Source organism: Oncorhynchus gorbuscha, linkage group LG21 (genome assembly GCF_021184085.1).
Source record: "Oncorhynchus gorbuscha isolate QuinsamMale2020 ecotype Even-year linkage group LG21, OgorEven_v1.0, whole genome shotgun sequence".
Classification (NCBI taxonomy): Eukaryota; Metazoa; Chordata; class Actinopteri; order Salmoniformes; family Salmonidae; genus Oncorhynchus; species Oncorhynchus gorbuscha.
Window position 1 is genome coordinate 43,108,089 of NC_060193.1, and position 21,460 is coordinate 43,129,548.

Here is a 21,460-nt window from a genome sequence, read left to right on the forward strand (position 1 = left end):
ATACACATAGATATACACTGTACAAAACATTTAGGAACACTTGCTCTTTCTGAGACTGACCAGGTGAAAGCTATAATCCTTTATTGATGTCAATTGTTAAATCCAGGTGGATGAAGGGGAGATGGGTCAAAGAAGGATGTTTAAGCCGAGAAACAATTGAGACATGGATTGTGTATGTGTGCCATTCTGAGGGTGAAAGGGCAAGACAAAATATTTGTGCCTTCAAACAGGCTACGGTAGTAGGTGCTCGGCACTCCGGTTGGAGTGTCAAGAACTACAACGCTGCTGGGTTTTTCACATTTAAGTTTCCTGTGTGTATCAAGAATGGTCCACTACCCAAAGGATATCCAGCCAACTTGACACAACGGTGGGAAGCATTGTAGTCAACATGGACCAGCATCCCTGTGGAACGCTTTCCACACCTTGTAGATTCCATGCCCTGACAAATTGAGGCTGTGCTGAGGGCAAAAGGGGGTTCAACTCAATATTAGGAAGATGTTCCTAATGTCTTGTACAAAGTTTGTTTATACACAGGCCAACCCAATAGGTATTATTTTTCCACTAGTTGGTCTTTTGACTATCAAATCAGCTCTATGGCCAATATTTGGGCTGCCTGTATAAACGTAATCTGATAAAATGGAATGTTGCTCTGGGTTCAGTGTTGATGGGCTTTGAATGCCCTCTTGTGGTCTCCACATGTCTTGCATACACAGGATCACCCTGTATGTGTCTTTCAATCACTATGGATAGTGGATCATTAATAGACATTATCACTTGTATGTCCCACTTACAAAACATGAAAATGAATGATGACACATCCAGACGAGAGTAATCAATTTAATTGGAAATTATCTCTTAGGTTCCAGCGTCACTATCAGAACCTCCCTGTTTTCCAACGAGTACTGTCAGGGCCTGATAAGGAGAATGTCACATTCAGATAGAAATGTATGGTGTAGAACAGATATGGTTGTCATTCAGAATTGTACTGTATAGAGCTGACAATTCCCTATTCTATCTGCAACACTCGTAACATTTCACATCATTGAATACACTCCGGGTGTGTCGTGCCGAGTCACTCCAGGTGGTTGCCGATGCTGTCGCCCCTTGGGATCGATTGAGGCTCCACTTTTCTGGAGAAAGAGTGGCTGGGAAAGAGAGTGGCCTCAGGGAAGCCAGGCAGGACAGGGCCTGCAGCAATACATTATTTTGGTTAGCACAATGATTATTTTGTGTGTTCTATACATTGGCGTCAACTAAAGCAGTTTTGCTTGAGCCTGGTCCCTAGAGCTGTTTGTGCCATCTTGCCAACGGACCAAAGGAGATAAAGACCGCAATAACATATCTGGGAACAGGCTAGGTTTTGCTTACCCCTGTTCCCAGATGGTTGCACGTTCAACTGCTGCCTCTTCCTCGTGAAGTTCTGTTGATAGAGAATCTGGATTTAGGGATTTTTTCTGTATTGCTCAGCTGGACATTTTAGCTCTGTGTATACTTGGTGCTAACATGGATCCTTTGTCCTGATTTTGCCCACATTTCAAGAAATGTCTACACATAGCCCACGTTAACATATGTAGCTTAAAAAAAACCTCTGGGCTGCAATCCCGTTAACGGGATGATATGACAACAGCCAGTGAAAGTGCAGGGCGCCAAATTCAAAACAGAAATCTCATAATTACAATTCCTCACCACAAACAATTATATGTTAGGTCAGCACCAAGCCACAGAAAAACACAGCCATTTTCCCAGCCAAAGAGGAGTCACAAAAAGCACAAAGAGATAATGAATCACTAACCTTTGATCTTCATCAAAGGTTAGTCATCAGCAACCGCTGTGTCAGATTCCCAAAAAACTTTACGGAAAAAGCAAACCATGCAATAATCTGAGACTGTGCTCAGAACAATCAAGTCAAATTAGCAGCCATGTTGTAGTCAACATAAACCGTAAATTACATGCTAAATATTCCCTTACCTTTGATGATCTTCATCAGAATGCACTCCAAGGAATCCCAGGTTCACAATAAATGCTTGATTTGTTCGATAATGTCCGTTATTTATGTCCAATTAGCTACTTTTGTTAGCGCGTTTGGTATACATATCCAAACGCTCGTTCTGGTCAGCGTTACGTTGGACAAAAACTTCAAAAAGTTATATTACAGGTCGAAGAAACATTTCAAACTAAGTACAGAATCAATCATTTGGATGATTTTATCATTAATCTTCAAAAAGTTCCAACCGGAGTATTCCTTTGTGTCTTCAGGAGACATGGAACGCAGGTCGCTATCATGTGAAATGCTTGTGACCAGAAAATGGCTGACTACCTGATTCATTCTGCTGTCATTAATTCCCATAACACAGTAGAAGCCTCATTCAAATTTCTATGGACGGTTGACATCTAGTGGAAGATGTGGAATATCTCAAGGGGATTTCAATGGGAACTGTGTTGAATACATACCAATCTCAGATTTCTCACTTCCTGTTTTGATTGCTCCTCAGGTTTTTGCCTGCCATATGAGTTCTGTTATACTCACAAACATCATTCAAACCGTTTTAGAAACTTAAGTGTTTTCTATCCAATACTAATAATGATGTGCATATATTAGCAACTGAGACTGAGGAGCAGGCCATTTACTTTGGGCACCTTATTCATCCAAGCTACTCAATACTGCCCCCCAGCCATAAGAAGTTATTAAGAAGCAAGGTTCATGAAATTAACAACTTGCTAGCAACAGATGATTCATATTCTGACTCTCAGACAATATATTTGATACAGGGAGAAGCAATACAAGGTTATAAAAAAAAGACATGCCAGTGGTGTTGCTGCTGTTTATATTCAGAACCACATTCCTGTACAGATTTGAGAGGATCTCATGTTAAATACTGTTGAGGTAATATGGCTACAGGTTCATCTGCCTCACCTAAAGCCCATTCTGGTGGGAAGCTGATTTCGACCAAGTGCTAACTGTCAGTATCTGGATAAAGTGTGAAATGCTTGATAATGTATGTGATAAAACAGAGGTATATTTTCTGGGTGAATATTGACTGGCTTTCATCAAGCTGCCCACTCAAGAAAAAGCTGAAACCTGGTTATCAGTCCACCTACAAGAGTAGTTAAACAGCACAGGAATGAATGTATTGATCACATATTTACTAATTCTGCAGAAGTGTGCTTGAAAGCAGTATCCAGATCATTGGGTGTAGTGTTCACAATATAGTTCCAAAGGTTAAGCCTAATCTAGTGTATAAGAGGTCATAGAATAAGTTTTGTAGTGATTCCTGTTAATGTAAAGAATATTTATCGGTCTGTGGTGTGTAATGAGGAGCAAACCGACGTTGCACTTGACACATTTATGAAATTACTTCTCCCAGTTACTAATAAGCATGCAGCCATTAACAAAATGACTGTAAAAACAGTTAAATCTCTGGGGATTGTATGGGATTAGGCAAAAGGAATGGCTGCACAACCGATTGGCAGACATACTGCAAATTGAGAAATCATGTGACTAAGCTGAATAAAAGGAACTACACTATGAAACAAAGATAACATGACAAAGAATGATAGTAAAAAGCTTTGGAGCACCTTCAATGAAATTGTGAAAAAAGGCAAACTCAGCTACATTTTATTCATTCATTCAGATGGCTCATTCATCACAAAACCGACCGATATTGCCAACAACTTTAGTTTTTTATTGCCAAGATGACACTACATCGAGTGTATCTGACCAAATTATGAAAGACAAGAATTGTCATTTTTTATTCTGTAAAGTGAGTGTGTCAATGACAGGACACCGTGGTCTGACAACTTGGATGGAAAATTACTGAGGATAATAGCAGACGATATTGCCACTTATTTGCCATATCTTCAATTTAAGCCTACTAGAAAGTGTGTGCCCTCAGGCCTGGAGGGAAGTCATTCCGCTACCTAAGAATAGTAAAGCCCCCTTTACTGGCTCAAATAGCCGACCAATCAGCCTGTTACCAACCCTTATTAAAGTTTGAAAAAATATTGTGTTTGACCAGATACAATGCTATTTTAGAGTAAACACACAAATTACTGATAAACATATTGTGGGGGCTGTTTTGTTATACTTCAGTGTAGCTTTTGACATTATCGATCATAATCTGCTGCTGGAAAAACGTATGTGTTATGGCTTTACACCCCCTGCTATATTGTGGATAAAGAGTTACCTGTAACAGAACAGAGAGGGTGTTCTTTAATGGACACCTCTCCAATATAATCCAGGTAGAATCAGGAATTCCCCAGGGCAGCTGTCTAGGCCCCTTACTTTTTCAATCTTTACTAACCACATGCCAAAAGCCAGTGTGTATGTGGATGACTCAACACTATACACATCAGTTACTACAGAGACTGAAATGACTGCAACACTTAACATAAATCTGCAGTTAGTTTCAGAATGGGTGTCAATAAATAAGTTAGTCCTAAATATTTCAAACTAAAAGCATTGTATTTTGGGCAAATCATTCACTAAACCTCAACTAAATCTTGTAATAAATGTGGAAATTGAGCAATTTGAGGTGACTAAACTGCTTGGAGTACCCTGGATTGTAAACTGTCATGGTCAAAACATATTGACACAACAGTAGCTAAGATGGGGAGAAGTCTGTCCATAATAAAGCGCTAATCTACCTTCTTAACAACACTAGCAACAAGGCAGGTCCTACAGCCTCTAGTTTTGTCGCACCTGGACTACTGTTCAGTCGTGTGATCAGATGCCACAGAGGTACTTAGGAAAATTTGAAATTGGCTCAGAACAGGGCAGCATTGCTGGCCCTTGGATGTACACAGAGAGCAAATATTAATAATATGCATGTCAATCTCTCCTGGCTCAAAGTGGAGGAGAGATTGACTTCATCACTACTTCTATTTGTGAGGGGTATTGAGATGTTGAAAGCATTTAAATGACTAGCACACAGCTCGGACACCCATGCATACCCCACGCCACCAAAGGTCTCTTCAGAACAGACTATGGGAGGTGCACAGTACTACATGGAACTCTTCCACATCAGGTAACTGACGGAAGCAGTAGAATCAGATTTAAATAACAATAATACACATTATGGAACAGTGGGGACTGTGAAGCAACACAAACATTGACACATGCATACACACACATGACAACATATGAAATGTGAAATCTGTTGAATGTATTGTAATGTTTAAATTGTATAACTGCCTTAATTTTGCCAGACCCCAGGAAGAGTAGCTGATGCCTTGGCAGCAGCTAATGGGGATCCATGAATACAAATATATGCTTGACCTTTACTTAACTAGGCAAGTCAGTTAAGAACAAATTCTTATTTTCAATGACGGCCTGGGAACAGTGGGTTAACTGCCTGTTCAGTGGCAGAACGACCTTGTCAGCGCCGGGATTTGAACTTGCAACCTTTTGGTTACTAGCCCAATGCTCTAACCACTAGGCTACCCTGCCGCCCCATAGACAGTGGACAGTTATCTGTCCACTGTGTCTGCATTGTGACCAGATTTCCTGGTCCCTTTATGCAAACTATTTCACAGCTATTCTTAAAAAAGAATATCATTGTAAGACATGTAATTAGTCAATGGTGGCACCTGTCAATGAGGGTGGAATAATGAGTTAAAATGGTTTCTCTGTCAAGTTCTGTCTACACTTGTAAGATATCCAGACACAATGCGTATCTGACAACCTCTGGAGGTGGGCAGGATGATCTAATCACAATCAGATCACAATGTGTCTTGATTGTCTACACCTGTCAAATGTGGGCACAATCAGAATGTGGACAAAATCAGGGCAAATAACTTAAGTTAGAACCAGGTATAAACTGTTGATGATCAATCCCAAACGGCACCTTAGCCTTTACCTCTAGGCCAGTGGTTCTTAACCTGGGTTCGATCGAACCCCAGGGGTTCGGTGAGTCAGTCTCAGGGGTTCGGCGGAGGTCAAGACAAACATCCGATTCATATGATTCGTGATGACCCGCTCCGCTTGGCCATCATTGGCTGCAGGTGATCACGCTACATCACTTGGCCTATCTGTGCTGCAGGGAATTTGGCGCGCTCAGTTTGTGACTGTGGTGATGGTATGTCTTGTGATTTCTTTCTTAATATTTTAATCCCTTCATACTTACTATGTCGAGCAAAAAAAGAAAGTGGTCAGACGAATATGAACAATATGGATTTACATGTATAACCGAGCGTGATGGGAGTCAATGTCCTAACTGCATGATTTGCAATGCCAAGTTGAGCAATTCTAGTCTAGCACATGCAAAACTAAGAGAACACTTCCTTAAGCTGCATGGAGATGGAAAATACAAGAACACAACACTCGCTGAATTCAAGGTGAAGAGAGCCAGATTCGATGAAAAGGCTACTCTGCCTGTTCTCGGCTTTGTACCCATCAACAAACCGATCCTCACAGCATCGTACGAAGTTGCTTACCCGATCGCAAAGCAGGGCAAACCACACACCATTGGTGAAACACTCATAAAACCAGCTGTGTTGAAGATGGCGAATATCATGCTGGGAAAAGAGGCCGAAGTTAAGTTATCCCAAATTTCTCTTTCAAATGACACCATCAGCGACAGAATAGAGGACATGAGCAAAGACATCTTGGCTCAAGTAGTTGCAGATCTGATTTCAAGCCCGGCAAAATTCAGCCTTCAACTCGACGAGACCACAGACGTTTCCAATCTAAGCCAGCTTGCTGTATTCGTGCGCTACGTGAAAGACGACGTGATAAAGGAAGAATTTTTATTTTGTAAGCCTCTTACAACAACAACTAAGGCAGCCGATGTGAAGAAACTTGTGGATGACTTCTTCAAAGACAACAATCTTTCGTGGGATATGGTTTCTGCAGTTTGTTCGGATGGAGCTCCAGTCATGCTGGGAAGAAAGTCTGGTTTTGGTGCGCTAGTGAAAGCCGATGCACCACACATCATTGTTACGCATTGTATTCTGCACAGGCATGCGTTGGCAACAAAAACCTTGCCTCCAAAACTGGCAGAAGTATTAAAAATTGTAGTGGAATGCGTGAACTATGTGCGAACTAGTGCTCTGCGGCATCGCATCTTCAGTGAGCTGTGTAAAGAAATGGGCTCTGAATTCGAGGTACTTCTGTACCATTCTAACGTTAGGTGGTTATCCCGGGGACAGGTGCTGAATCGTGTTTTTGCCGTGCGTGTGGAATTAGCCCTGTTTTTGCAAGAGCACCAACATTGTCATGCAGATTGCTTCAAAAATTCTGAGTTCATTCTCATTTTAGCGTACATGGCCGATATCTTCGCAGCTCTCAATCATCTCAATCAAAAGATGCAGGGCGGTGGAGTCAACATCATCGAAGCGGAGGAAAACCTGAAGGCTTTTCAAAAAAAGCTACCGTTATGGAAACGACGAACAGAGAACAATAACTTTGCAAACTTTCCCCTGCTGGACGACTGTGTAAGTAAGATCGAAGATGTATCTGGAATCAGAGACATTTCTGTACCCGCTGAACTGAAGCAAGCAATAGCCACGCACTTAGATGAGCTTGCAAAGTCTTTCGACGGATACTTCCCTACAAGAGAGTCATATCCAGCATGGGTGAGACAGCCGTTCACGTTTAGTGTTGAGACAACAGATGTCAATGATGAATACCTCGATGAAATCATTGAAATTCAGCAGAGCCAGGTTCAACAGCAACTCTTCAGAACAACAACGCTTTCAACGTTTTGGTGTCAACAAATGGTAACGTACCCTGTTATTGCTAAGAAAGCTCTGGAGATTTTCATACCGTTTGTTACAACATATCTTTGCGAGCAATCCTTTTCGAGGATGCTGGACATAAAAACGAAGAAAAGGAACAGACTTTGTTGCGAAAATGACATGAGAGTGGCACTTGCCAAGGTGAAGCCGCGCATTTCTGAACTGGTCTCTGAAAGGCAACAGCAGAAGTCACACTGATTTGCAGTAAATATTCATTATTATGTTTTTGTTTTGATGATTTTGTTCTTTGAAAACAGTGATGTTGATGCACGGTTCATTTTGTGCACCAGTCAAATATATACCTATGTTTTGAATTAGATTTTTTTTTTTCAATTAAGAAGGGTTCGGTGAATGCGCATATGAAACTGTTGGGGTTCAGTACCTCCAACAAGGTTAAGAACCACTGCTCTAGGCCATCCGTCAATGTACATCTGAAAGGATTGATGAACGGTATTAACTAAACCTTGCCCTCTGGTAGGCTAGGTGGAATTGTTGTCATATTACGTACCTATCAAATCCTTAAAGATCTACCCGAGTGCATTTTGGCCCTAAAAGGGGTTGATTTTGGGATTGGGCATCTCTTAGGGCGTTTTTACACATGGTCCCTTTCAGCAAATCTTTGGGAACTCTGTCGGGTTCGCTTAAATTTTTGTGCAGTGTCAATGCAAAGGAACTCAGACCCCGCAAAACAAACCCGAGCTGAGACCATCTCAAGGTGGTTCACTATTTTTGTGAACAGAAAGCTCTCCAGGTTAACATATCATTATTCCCACACCAAGCACTATAAGCTTCTGCAAAACACTTTCCCCTGCCATAGCCTCACACATTAGTGTCACAAACTAAAAAAAATATTATGTGCAGGTTTGGTGGTACAATTAGCATAACATTTTCGATTCGATTAAAGCATTAAGAATTAGTTCTTAACTGACTTGCCTAGTTAAATAAAGGTTAAATAAAAAATGTTAAGATATATATTTTTTTTAAATCTGCCGTCATTTTTACATTTGGATTATAATTAGTATGTCTTATTTTGTAACTAAATGCAAACTACATTTATTATTACATGTATTATTAGGACTCAGACCAAAATTAACTGGTAAGAGAGCCGAGACCTCATTCAAATCGAAGGGCAGTGTGAATACAAAGAACAGAGTCCTTTTTTTTTCACCCCAGAGTTCACTTTAAAGAAGAGTGAGATTAGTACTTTTTAAAAAGGGAAATAATGTGAAAACACCCTTATATTCTCTTCATCTATTGGACATCCCCCCCTCCCTCTCTCACCTCTTCACTACTGGACTCAGAGCTGGAGCTGTCCTGGCCACAGTTCAGGGACACAACCTGAGTGAGCTCTGCAGTGACGCGGACACGTGCGGTGCAGGAGGCGGCCGGCTGGGAGAGAGGGAACAAGGGAGGAAAGGAGGATTAGTGGCAGTTAAGAGAGAAGAAAATGGGCATACAATTACGCACGTTGATCAGTATGCTAGTACAGTATGAATGCAGTATGAATCTAAGAATCTATATCTTTAGCCTTTTATAACAGGCACCAGTCCTGTTGGAAGGATCAGGGCTGAGAGAGAAACTCATTTGGTGACATTCTGTTCTCCCCTGTCTGTCACAGCAAACACAGCATCCCATGCCAAAATCAACAGTGTGTGGAGTCTGTCAATAGAGAATGTCCTGAAAAAAAAACAGCAGTTTATAGATGAACCCCACAAACCCTTTAGTGGACTTTCACAGTGATCTATGCCCAGGACCAAACACAAACAATTTGCTCATATTGTCATCCGGTATTAATGTCAAATACAGCTACTGCAGTGTATGTAGGTAATTTTCCTGTTCATCTGGTCCTAGATTTTAAAAAGATATTACATTTGTGGGTCAAGAAAATAATTTGCTAAAGAGATGTGGTCATTATATTTATCAGTCCCAATCCTTCGTCAGCTGCGTATTGGGGAGGAATTATTTCTTGCACTGCGTCAGTGTATTTCAGTCTCAAAGGAGTGTATAGAGTAGAGTGCTGATCTAGGATCAAGTCCTCCCTGTCCATAGTGTATTTTTATTCATTATGATCTAAAAGGGAAAACCAATCCTAGATCATCACCCTTACTCAGAGGTGCTTGATACATACAGCCCCTGATCTATTTCTTGCACTGATTTCATAGGCTGCAATGACACAAGGCAGCCCAATTCGGATATTTTTTCCACTAATTGGTCTTTTGACAAATCAGATCTTTTCTTTGGCCAATAATCGAGGATCGGGGTCTCACCACAAAGAAGCCCGCTCTGAAAGCACATCTCTGTGGGTCTTCTCCAGAGCTCTTCAGACAGTCCGTCTCCTTGATCCCAAAGTTCATCATCAGGTCATAAGTGTTCAATCCCAAAGGAACAACCTGGAAGAGAAGACACATTAAGATCTGTGCGATGTATGAAAAAAACGTGTATGAAAAAACAACAAAAAGTCATGTAACAACCCCTACCTAGGTATGCTTGCTACTATCTTCCCCAAGTGAGCAGAGGTTAGCAAGTTTGATTTGCAACATTGTCAGAATTGAGATGGTGCCTGTGAGGCCATTCAGGGAGAAGTCTACACGTGAGGGAACTGGTAGGCTAGAAAGACTTGTTAATGTATGCGGAACAAAAATATAAAACGCAAAATGCAACATTTTCAAATATTTGACTGAGTTACAGTAGGGGCAGCAGGTAGCCTAGTGGTTAGAGCATTGGGCCAGTAACCGAAAGGTTGCTAGATTGAATCCCCAAGTTGACAAGATACAAATCTCTCATTCTGCCCCTGAACAAGGCAGTTAACCCACTGTTCCTAGGCCATCATTGTAAATAAGAATTTGCCTAGTTAAATAAAGGTATAAAAAAATAAAAGGCAATTTAAATACATCAGGCCCTAATCTATGGATTTCAATTGACTGGCAATACATGATATGCATATGTTGGTCTCAAATACCTTTAAAAAAAAGTAGGGGTGTGGATCAGACAAGCAGTCAGTATCTGGTGTGACCACATTTTGCCTCATGGAGCATGACATCTCCTTCGCATAGAGTTGATCAGGCTGTTGATTGTGGCCTATGGAACGTTGTCCCACTCCTCTTCAATGGCTGTGCGAAGTTGCTGGATATTGGCAGGAACAGGAAGTTGTACACGTCGATCCAGAGCATTCCAACCATGCTCAATGGGTTACATACCTGCTGAGTATGCAGGGCATGGAAGAACTGGGACATTTTCAGCTTCCAGGAATTGTGTACAGATCCTTGCGACATGGGGCTGTGCATTATCGTGTTGAAACATGAGGTGATGACGGCAGATGAATGGCACAATAATGGGTGTAACAGTATAATAATCAAGGTCTCAGAGCAAGTGACGTAACCGATTGAAACGCTATTTAGCGCACACCGCTAACTAAGCTAGCCGTTTCACATCCGTTACATGGGCGTCAGGATCTCGTCATGGTATCTCTGTGCATTCTTTGATTAAAATGCAAGTGTGTTCATTGTCCATAGCTTATGCATGCCCACACCATAAACCCACCGCCATTATGGGGCACTCTGTTCACGACGTTGACATCAGCAAACCACTCGCACACACAACGCCATACATGTGGTCCGCAGTTGTGAGGCCTCTGGGACGTACTGCCAAATTCTGTCAAATTATATTGGAGGTGGTTTATGAACATTCAATTACCTGGCAACCGCTCTGGTGGACATTCCTGCAGTCAGCATGCAGATTGCACTCTCCCTCAAAACTTGAGACATCTGTGACATTGTGTTGTGTGACAAAACTGCACATTTTAGAGTGGCCTTTTATTGTCCCCAGCACAAGGTGAACCTGTGTATTGCACATGCTGTTTAATCAGCTTCTTGATATGCCAGACCTGTCAGGTAGATGGATTATCTTGGCAAAGGCGAAATGCTCACTAACAGGGATGTAAACAAATTTGTGCACAACATTTTTGAGAAATAAGCTTTTTGGAAGATTGAAAAACAGATGTTGCGTTTATATATTTTTGTTCCGTGTAGTACTTTCCTATAGTAGGGGCTATATTCCATCTGTAAAGCTGAAACGTTGCAGATTCTGGGATAGAAATGTCAAGGTCATTTACGATTGAGCCGACATATGCACGAAAGCGGGAACATTGCCTTTAAATTTCAATCACGCTGTAAAGCTGAACTTCCACAATGTGGATTGAATAGTGCCCTAAGAGCATACAGTGTCTTCAGAAAGCATTCACACCCCTTAATCTTTACCACATTTTGTTGAGTTACAGCCTGAATTTAAAATGGATTACATTGAGATTTTGTGTCACTGGCCTACACACAACACCCCATAATGTCAAAGTGGAATAATGTATGAATTTTTTTTTGCAAATGAAAATCAAATGTTTTTCGAATGACTATCATCTCTGTACCCCACACATTATCTGTAAGGTCCCTCAGTCGAGCAGTGAATTTCAAACACAGACTCAACCACGAAGACCAGGGAGATTTTCCAATGCCTCGCAAAGAAGAGCAACCGATTGGTAGATGGGTAAAAGAAAATAAGAAACAGACATGGAATATCCCTTTGAGCATGGTGAAGTTATTCATTACACTGTGGATGGCCTATCAATACACCCAGTCACTAAAGATACAGGAGTCCTTCTTAACTCTGTAGTACTTAATACTTTTGCAAACATTTCTAAAAACATGTTTTCACTTTGTTACCATGTGGTATTGTGTAGATGGTTGAGAAAACAAGAATATTTAATCCATTTTGAATTCAAGCTGGAACACAACAAAAATGTTACAGCTTGAATACAAAATGGATTAAATAGATTTTATCACATTTAATGTGGAATAAATCGAGGGGTGTAAATACTTTCTGAAGGCACTGTAAATGTAGCCAAACCACTAGGAGGTCAGGGGTGAGAAGACACTTACCCTTTTGATAGAGCCACGGGTGACTCGGTATAGACGAAGGCCAGCGTACAGATTGTTGACTTGGGTCATGGTCACGACGAGAGCCTTGTCTGCCGTGGACGCCAACTCTGACTGGTACAGGGGCAAGCCTGCAGAGGTCAACGGTGAAAGAGGAGACTGAGCACTCATACAGTACATTTCACATCTGTGGTATTTGGGAGGTAATATTGTCCTGGGTCCCTCGTCTGCATTGTGAATTCATGATTTGTTTAAAAAAAAATTGTATTATTAAAGATTAACATAATACCTTTGAACTGGGTCATGTTCATTAGGTCTCACTGTAACAAAACGTTTTGCAACAGAAAACAAAAATAAATATGTCTTATTCCTCCCCATTTTACTCGTTTTCTTCAGTTTGGTGCCCAATAAACACGATCCTGGCTTCACTTCCTGACTGGACGCAAATGACAAATCAAATCGACTGAGACATGTGTAGAAGCACTATCAGAACCAGCTGCAAAATTGAGTTCTACACCTGAAAGGATTGTATATCACTTACCTGAGCAGCACAAAGACTGCAGCAAGGCCAGCAGAACAACACACCACTTCATCTTCTGTCTAGCATAAAACAAAGCACCTCGATCATCAACTCCCCCATTCCTTAAATACAGTACGATCAGACTCTACCCTGCCCTCTCCCTCCTGTCCCCCCCCCCCCCCTCCCCTCCTTGCCACAGCACTGACTGACCTTAGTTCTTTGGGTTTATTTCAATGCCAACAGTATTGACCTACAGGCTGAAATCTCATTATTTTGAAGTGGTCTTCTTCCTGGAACTAAACTTGCCACATGTTCATTTACCTTTTCAGTCATTTAGCAGACACACGTACAATCTTACAAATCAGTGCAAACAACTACATATCACAATAATTGCAAGTAAAACCTTCAAAATAGCCCCGTAAGCGAAGGCAGTGCTAGTAAAAACAGACAAGTCTGCTTGCATGAAGACCGGTACAACAGTTGTTTTCTGATTGTCCCATTCATGTTTTTACATGGTGAAAATAGGACAAATTGTCCGTTTCCCAGGAAATCATTCAAGCTGAAACACTGACTGTCATCCACATGTTTATTGTGCTCAAATGCTTGTTGATCATTTATCATTGCACTAAAGATCACAACAATGTATTTTATAAATGTTAGAATCTAAAAATAAATAGGATACAAAACGGTATTTCTAGTTAAGTAACAATATAATTATTACAGCAGTCATCATCAGGGTCGTGAAGTGTCTACAGGCCCCCCCCCTACCCTCTCTCTCCCAATGATGTCAGAGATCAGAGTTTGGTCGTCATCAAAAGGTCAGTTGGACACTGCTGGCATTCCAGGTTGTCTTTTTTGTAGTCACACTACACAAGAGATCAGATCTCACAATGCCTAGAGAAGTGTTTCACATCAACACTGTATGTAGCCTAGCGGTAAGGAGCGTTGGGCCGGTAGCAGAGGTCGCTGGTTCAAATCCCTAGCCAACGAGGTGAAAAATATGTTGATGTGCCCGTGAGCAAGGCAATTGCTCCTGTGTTTCACATGGGTGAATTGGAAATGGTTTATTTTTCATATCCCAATCAGTCAGGGATCAGAAATGGCAGATCCCTGACTGCGGGGTTATGAAAGATAAATCATTTCCAATTCACACGTGTGAAATAAGACAAATGGAAGCACCCCATCTTATTATAACAATCTTCTGAGATTTGTAGTTTGACTGCAAAAAGCCAACCTGGATTACCATCAAAATCACAGTAGTGTCCAGTCCTTGCTAGACCAGCACTAATCTAGTCTACCAGCCGGCTCTCTGTATGCGTTAAAAATTGAGACTGTGAACATGAAGGAGGTTAGACGGAACACTAAAAATGTTATGCCTCAAGTACAAATACATTGGGAAAAATGGAATGGGGTCTTGAAAACATAAATACTAAACATATAACAAGACCCTCTAGAAAGAGAGTGGACACCTGGACTGACATGTCAATAAATGCAGCTCTAATTTAAGTCAACGTATTTTCTTGTGCACTTTAACACAAACGGTATCCTATGTCAACTAAAGGAATGGCTAGTATGCCAAAATGTGCCATGGCAGTACAAGCATGAGTTTTAGTCACTCAACCACCAACACACACACCCATGAGCCTGTGACACACACACACGCACACTCCCCCACCCATACCCCTCATCGCGCCAGTGTCCATATGAGAGGCTCCATGGTAGCCAGGAAGCAGGCCTCAAACTCCTAGTCGGAGAAGCGAGTGACCGAGAGGCGGGCGTAGAGTCGGATCTCCAGACGGGCCGAGGGTGACAGGGCCAGGATCCGCTCAATGGCGCCTGCGTAGCCATCCTCATCCTCGGCCAGGAAGCCCGTCTGGCCGCCCTCATAGGGCACCACAATGTCCAGCCTGGGGCCTCCAGACCTGTGAGCCAGGATGACGGTCCCAGCCGCCATGCACTCCACCACCCCTGAGAGCAGAGGAGAACAGAGGGTACGGGGTAAGTGCTGGCTGTAAAGTTAGGTAGACACATTACTGGACGTATAATTACATTACCTAAGACTGCATTTATATTGAACAGTGAAAGATGAAGGTAGACAAGCATTTTAGTATCCACAGCCACCTGGCTAGCAACCTAGCCATTTTGAGAAACTTGCTATGGTGCAGTAAAAATGCCTGTGTAAATACTTGCGTTCATCTTTCATTTATAAAGAGGAGGATGTTAAGCAATCAAACGAGGTATTTGCATTGGTGATTAACAAAAGTATATTGTAACAGAACAATGTACTACAATTTCAGAATGGGCTGTTGAACAGTGTATGAGGACTCCATTCAGTACAGGATTATACAGTACTAAATGTTGGGCATGTAGAGAGAAAACGAGCGCTTTGCATTAGAATAATAGCCAGGTGTTTTTAATAATATAAATATAATGACAGCAGTATAGAATCATAGTAATTAATTCTATTTCTGTTTTTACCTATCCCAAAGTGTTCATTCCACATGGTGTGAAGTCCCACCGTAGCTTCCCCCAACTCCCTCTTCAGCTCCTCATCTGGCACGTTGAGTTTAAATCAACACCCTATCCTCATCCTCTTGGTTCCGGCATCCACCAATCAGCACCAACCTCATCGACTCCCTTCCTCCCGGCCCCGTCTCTTTCTTCTGCAGCATCTTCCGGGAAGGCGCGAATCTGAAGCCGATGGTCCTTCTCCGGATGAAACTGACCAATGGAAACGATGGAATGGCACTTCCGGTCCGAGTCCTCGTCCAATGGGAGCTGGAGGAAGGCGTGGGTGTCGCTGGGCGGGTAGACTAAGCAGGTGCGTTTGGTCGCTCGCCACAGGGTCAGGATGTGGTTCAGGGTCCAGCTGGAGTTGACAATGACCACGTCGCTGCAGGAGCCGGCCAGACCATAGAGCAGCGCCAGCAGGCAGTAGTAGACAAACTTGACCTCGCTCAGGAACAGGTTGTTGGAGATGTAGTCTGCGTTGTTGAACCTTGGTTGGGGAATGGTAAAACATAACATGATAGGATCAGGTGAGGTGAAAGGAAGCATGCACAACAAGAGGAAGTCATGCATCGATGTCAATGATAAAGTGGAAAGTGGACCTAAGTTACAACATGAACAACACTTATTGATGCAGGTTTGATGACAGTTATAACAATAGCAGTGCAACGTGTTAGTTAGTGCTTGTAAGTTAGCAGAGTATTAACAAATCCCATATTCCCCTTAGCCTGATTTGATCCTGATCTTAGCCTAGTCCAGATCTGTAGGTGACTTTTCAGCCAACTTCTCTGACTAACATGGTCATGCCATTGTAGTCAAGAGTATGACATTGACAATAATAGTCAGAGAGGCATTGGCTAAAGCACATTCAGATATAGACCTGGCTATATTCCCCTAGTTAAGACTGTGTATCAGGGGGCCGGGGGTCTGTAGTGGGAAACAGGGTTCTGAGACGATTACCTACCTGGGGTTCCTCTCGCGCACCACTGACAGCATGTCTGTGCTGATGGTGGGGTAGCGCACGTAGCTAGCCACGTGACAAACCCCTAGGTATTTAAGCACAGGCAGAGTGAAGGCGTAACCCATGGAGTCGATGTAGACACCTGGGACAAACTCCGTAAGGGCTTCCAAGCCAAGGAAGATTGAGCCTACACTCTGACCAATCAGAGTGAATTGGGGGGAAGAGGCTGGCCTCGATCAATAGGCGGTGTTTGAGGAAGACAAACTGGACGGGTCGAGGTAGAAGGATGTTGAAGCGCCATCAAAAATCTGCTGATCTGTCACACCCTGGTCACCCGTGTACACCATATAGTTGACATCTTGGTACCTGGGACATGGAGAAGACCATATTTATTATTGAATACAGTAGCAAACCCTTTTGCAATGGATAACGTTTTGCAACTAAAACAATCGTTTATTGGACAAGTTCAGGTAGTCCCTCCCAGTTGGTAGTACTTCCCTCCCCTGTGGGTCTGTTTGCATCCATTTGGTTCCTAGTGAATATGACCCAGGTGGGTGAATTAATGTGGAAGACTGGGAGATGTTCACTAGGCCGCATAACATAAAATGTCACACAAGGGAAACTAAAATGGCCGTTCCAATCCGTTTTCTTCTCTTTGGTGCCTAATCAACACGGCAACAAATTACTGTTTGATATGGTTTTTTTCATACCATGTCAACATTCTAATCAACATAATGCTTGACAGATGGGTGGCAAGCTGAGATTCGGGAGATAAGCCACCAAAGTAACTTCTTCATGCTGAATGCACTGAGCAATCTGTAGTAAGATCCTATAGCTAGGAATATTATCATTAAGCAATAAGGCCCGAAGGGGTGTGGGTATATGGCCAGAGCCATATATGAGCTATAGCAGCTCTATTCATGACATTTCTACCTGCAACGTTACTACTGAACAAGGCCCAGGAACCCTGTCAAACGGATGATCAATACCACAAGTGAGCTTTCGAAAAAACCTTCTCTGTACGTGGGGGTTTTCAGCGGTTATATTCGCCCACTATTGGCCTCATGTGAACTACAATACCGACGCTGTGTTTTAACGTTGAAAACATAAATAATCATGGCTTTTCGAAACATATGCGGACATACCCAATTGAGGATAGGCATATCCCCCCCCCCCCTTTCTTGCCGACATGAAAGATAAGTGGTGGCATATCTGCCCGTTTCAAACGATTGACGTTTATACGCGTTAAAAAGACATCGTCGGAATTGTACACAGCCAACAACCATCGTGGACGAAGCTAAGCGCTGAAAACCCTGCCCAACAAATACGCGTTTGAGAGCTTCCTACATTCCATGAGTAACAAGACACGATTTAAGAAAAAAAATGACACGAGTCGACATTGATAAACATAGGCGATTAATTACTTGTGATAAATAAAAAAAAACCTGGCTTAACGTTAGTTAGCTGTTGTGCTGCTAAGTTAGTTGTTTTTAAAACTTAATTTAACTAGGCAAGTCAGTTAAGAACAAATTCTTGTTTTCAATGACGGGTTAACTGCCTGTTCAGGGGCAGAACTACAGATTTGTACCTTATCAGCTTGGGGGTTTGGACTTGCAACCTTCCGGTTACTAGTCTAACGCTCTAACCACTAGGCTGCACTGCCGCCCCTATAATGCTAAAGCAATCAGTCGCAAGTTTTGTCTAGTTAGCTGGACTAATATCTAACATATTTTATCAAAGATGTACATAAAACACAAAATTCCAAGCTAATTAGATCACACAAACATTGAGCAAGTTGATCATGGACAGACAGCTTAATAACACAACCTCTAAACCGGAAGTGTTTGTGCTGTAAATTAACTATTGGTTTTAATTTTAGGTTAGCGCGTCCGTTCTTATTATACCTCAGTGAGCGCATAACGCCACCTGGTGTAGTCAGTGATGTGTATAAAATTATCTTGGCACTCCTCAATTGTACCAAATATTTTGGAAGCTATAGAAAGTCATTTATTCATGTTTACATTCGTTTTTGAAAAGTGTATTCTATTACAGACACCTTAATGCATACTTTTAAATTATATTATGTATGCTAAACATAAAAAAAACAATTTAGAGTACTAATGTTACTGTCCCACCTATTTATTTATTTTTTAAACATGTAATATGTCCTTGAAACATTTAATTGAAATACTGTAGAATTCCATTCATTCCTATGAAGAACTACTCTTACTAGGGAGTGCCAATATGTCCGACCAGAGGCTTCAAAGTCTCTCAATGGCCAATAAATAGCTAAATACAATCTCGGGTTTATATACGGCATTGGGTGTAGCAAAGTGAATTTGTCTGTGAGCTGGCCGATTTTGCATAATATACATAGAATATTCTGTAGATCTACTAAAGCAAATAGTAGGCCTAACTTAAGCAAATTATTTTCTGTCTAAATGCAGTTCCAGGATAAAGTTTAAACCCAAATGAATTACAATACATCATTTTGTTAATCAAGATGTGGAAATGTTTGGGGTCATGGTGTATTAAACAGCTCACTGTTATTGCAAAGCAGCCCAAAGCCCTCCTCAAAAAAGTAAAGTTTAACTTAGACTTTACTCTGGCTAATTCAACAAAGATCTCTCGATCTCTCTCTCTCTCTCTCTCTCTCTCTCTCTCTCTCTCTCTCTCTCTCTCTCTCTCTCTCTCTCTCTCTCTCTCTCTCTCTCGCTCTCTCGCTCTCTCTCTCTCTTGCTCTCTCTTGCTCTCTCTCTCTCTCTCTATGGATGGGAGACCAGATGCTGCTGGAAGTGGTGTTGGAGGGCTAGTAGGAGGCACTCTTTCCTCTGGTCTAAAAAATATCCCAATCCCCAGGGCAGTGAATGGGGACGCTACCCTGTTTAGGGTGCCGTCTTTCAGATGGGACATTACATTTACATTTACATTTAAGTCATTTAGCAGACGCTCTTATCCAGAGCGACTTACAAATTGGTGCAATCACCTTATGACATCCAGTGGGACAGTCACTTGTGTCCTGACTCTCTGGGGTCATTAAAGATCCCATGGCACTTATCGTAAGAGTAGGAGTGTTAACCCTGGTGTCCTGGCTAAATTCCTAATCTGGCCCTCAAACTATCATGGTCACCTAATCATCCCCAGTTTACAATTGGCTCATTCGTCCCCCTCCTCTCCCCTGTAACTATTCCCCAGGTTGTTGCTGTAAATGAGAATGTGTTCTCAGTCAACTTATCTGGTAAAATAAAAAAGATCAACTGGTTAAAAATATGTTTGATCAATGCTGATTCAATATGGTATTTCATTCCAAATAATGTATTTAATAAGTTTGAAGGTCTTCAATTTTTACTGAAATGTAATTATATTCCTGAAAGATTACACGCTAAATTGGCTAGGTTTCACCAACAAGCTTTAATGGCATGGAAAATATGTTCCTGCACAAATTTTCCCCACATAAAGCTATTTTGTGAAATACTTCAGACATAACTGCAAGGAATAATTCATTGTTCATTGTTCTCATGCCCAGCTGGCATGAGAGGAATATTGACTTTATTCTTTATGTTTTTGACAACAAAGGTAATATTCTTACATATGAACTATTTATAACATTGAATGAGTTTCCAATACCTTCAGAGAGTTTATTTGTGTGATCAAAGCCATTCCCAGTGGTCTAACTACACTAATGAAAACTCATCTTAGCTTTGGTAATGATCACAAAGCTTATTCAGAAGTTTGGCAGGTGTGAGCTTACTTGAAAAATCTTGTTGTAATAAATATATAAGACAAATTCTCCATTCACAGAACCAACTTACGTCTAGAGGAACATTTTCCCGGAGCATGCTTATTCCTGACACTGTCTGGAAAAAGCTTGGTTAAGGCCTTACAAATATTGCATACCAATCTAATTTAAGGAAGTGCACTTCTACATAAGATATATCCATGTAATTCGATGTTGTCCAAGGTGAGAATCTGACTCACTTGTTCTTTGAATGTAAAGTTGTGTCAGAATTTTGTGAAAACCTTGCAGAATACTTATTTACCATTATGAACATTACCCATGTTTTTGACATGAAGAATATAATATGTTACTATTGCAATGATAACAAGACCATTGAAATGATTGTGATTTTTTTTATTCTTGTTGTCAAATACCTTATACACAAACAAAAATTCCAGAATTCTATACCAAAATTACACATATTTTTTATTTAATTTAATTATCTTGTTTTAAGAAAGTATCCCTTATGAATAACAACAAGAATAACATCTTCCTGAATCATTATAATGAGATTTTTTCAGAGTGAATACAATTGCACTATAATTTTTTAATTATTTTTTTATTATTATTTTATTGATATTTTTTGCATGTTTTAGTATTTTCTTGTTAATTGTTTTTTTAGACATGTCTGATGTAGCAATGTAAGTTTTTGATGTTTGTATTATGAATAAACATGTTTTTTTAAATAATTTAAGTCATTGAGCAAAAATGAATTTTTCAAAGAAAAGGGAAGAAGACAATGAATGTAGGGTGTTCTAGCAAGAGTGGACATGGAACAATTTCTTTATTGAGTTATCAGGGAAAGCTGTGTGCTTGGTGTGCAAAGAGAGCATCGCTGTCAACTTGTCGCGACACTTCCTGACGAAGCATGCAGAGAAATATAGGAATATGTCTTCTGATCAGAGGGCAAGTGCATCGAAGGAGTTGCTTTCTCAGTTGCAAAAGCAGCAAGGACTTTTCACAAAACTGCATTCAGCAAACGACGGGATGGCGGGAGCTGGCTATGTACTGTCCCACGAAATTGCTAAACATAG

The 21,460-nt window shown here is 41.2% G+C and overlaps 1 protein-coding gene and 1 pseudogene across 1 annotated transcript; both read right to left on the minus strand.

The window, feature by feature from the left end:
• Positions 1–821: 821 nt before the first annotated feature.
• On the minus strand, positions 822–13,299 carry LOC124008428 (secreted phosphoprotein 24-like). Its single transcript, XM_046319699.1, is given in 7 exon segments — positions 822–1,188; positions 1,369–1,420; positions 9,016–9,123; positions 10,002–10,124; positions 12,663–12,790; positions 13,201–13,267; positions 13,270–13,299. Coding segments are annotated over 7 exon segments (624 nt in total). The 3' UTR covers positions 822–1,072.
• A 452-nt stretch (positions 13,300–13,751) lies between these two features.
• On the minus strand, positions 13,752–18,230 carry LOC124008206 (annotated as a pseudogene).
• Between the last annotated feature and the right edge of the window lie 3,230 nt (positions 18,231–21,460).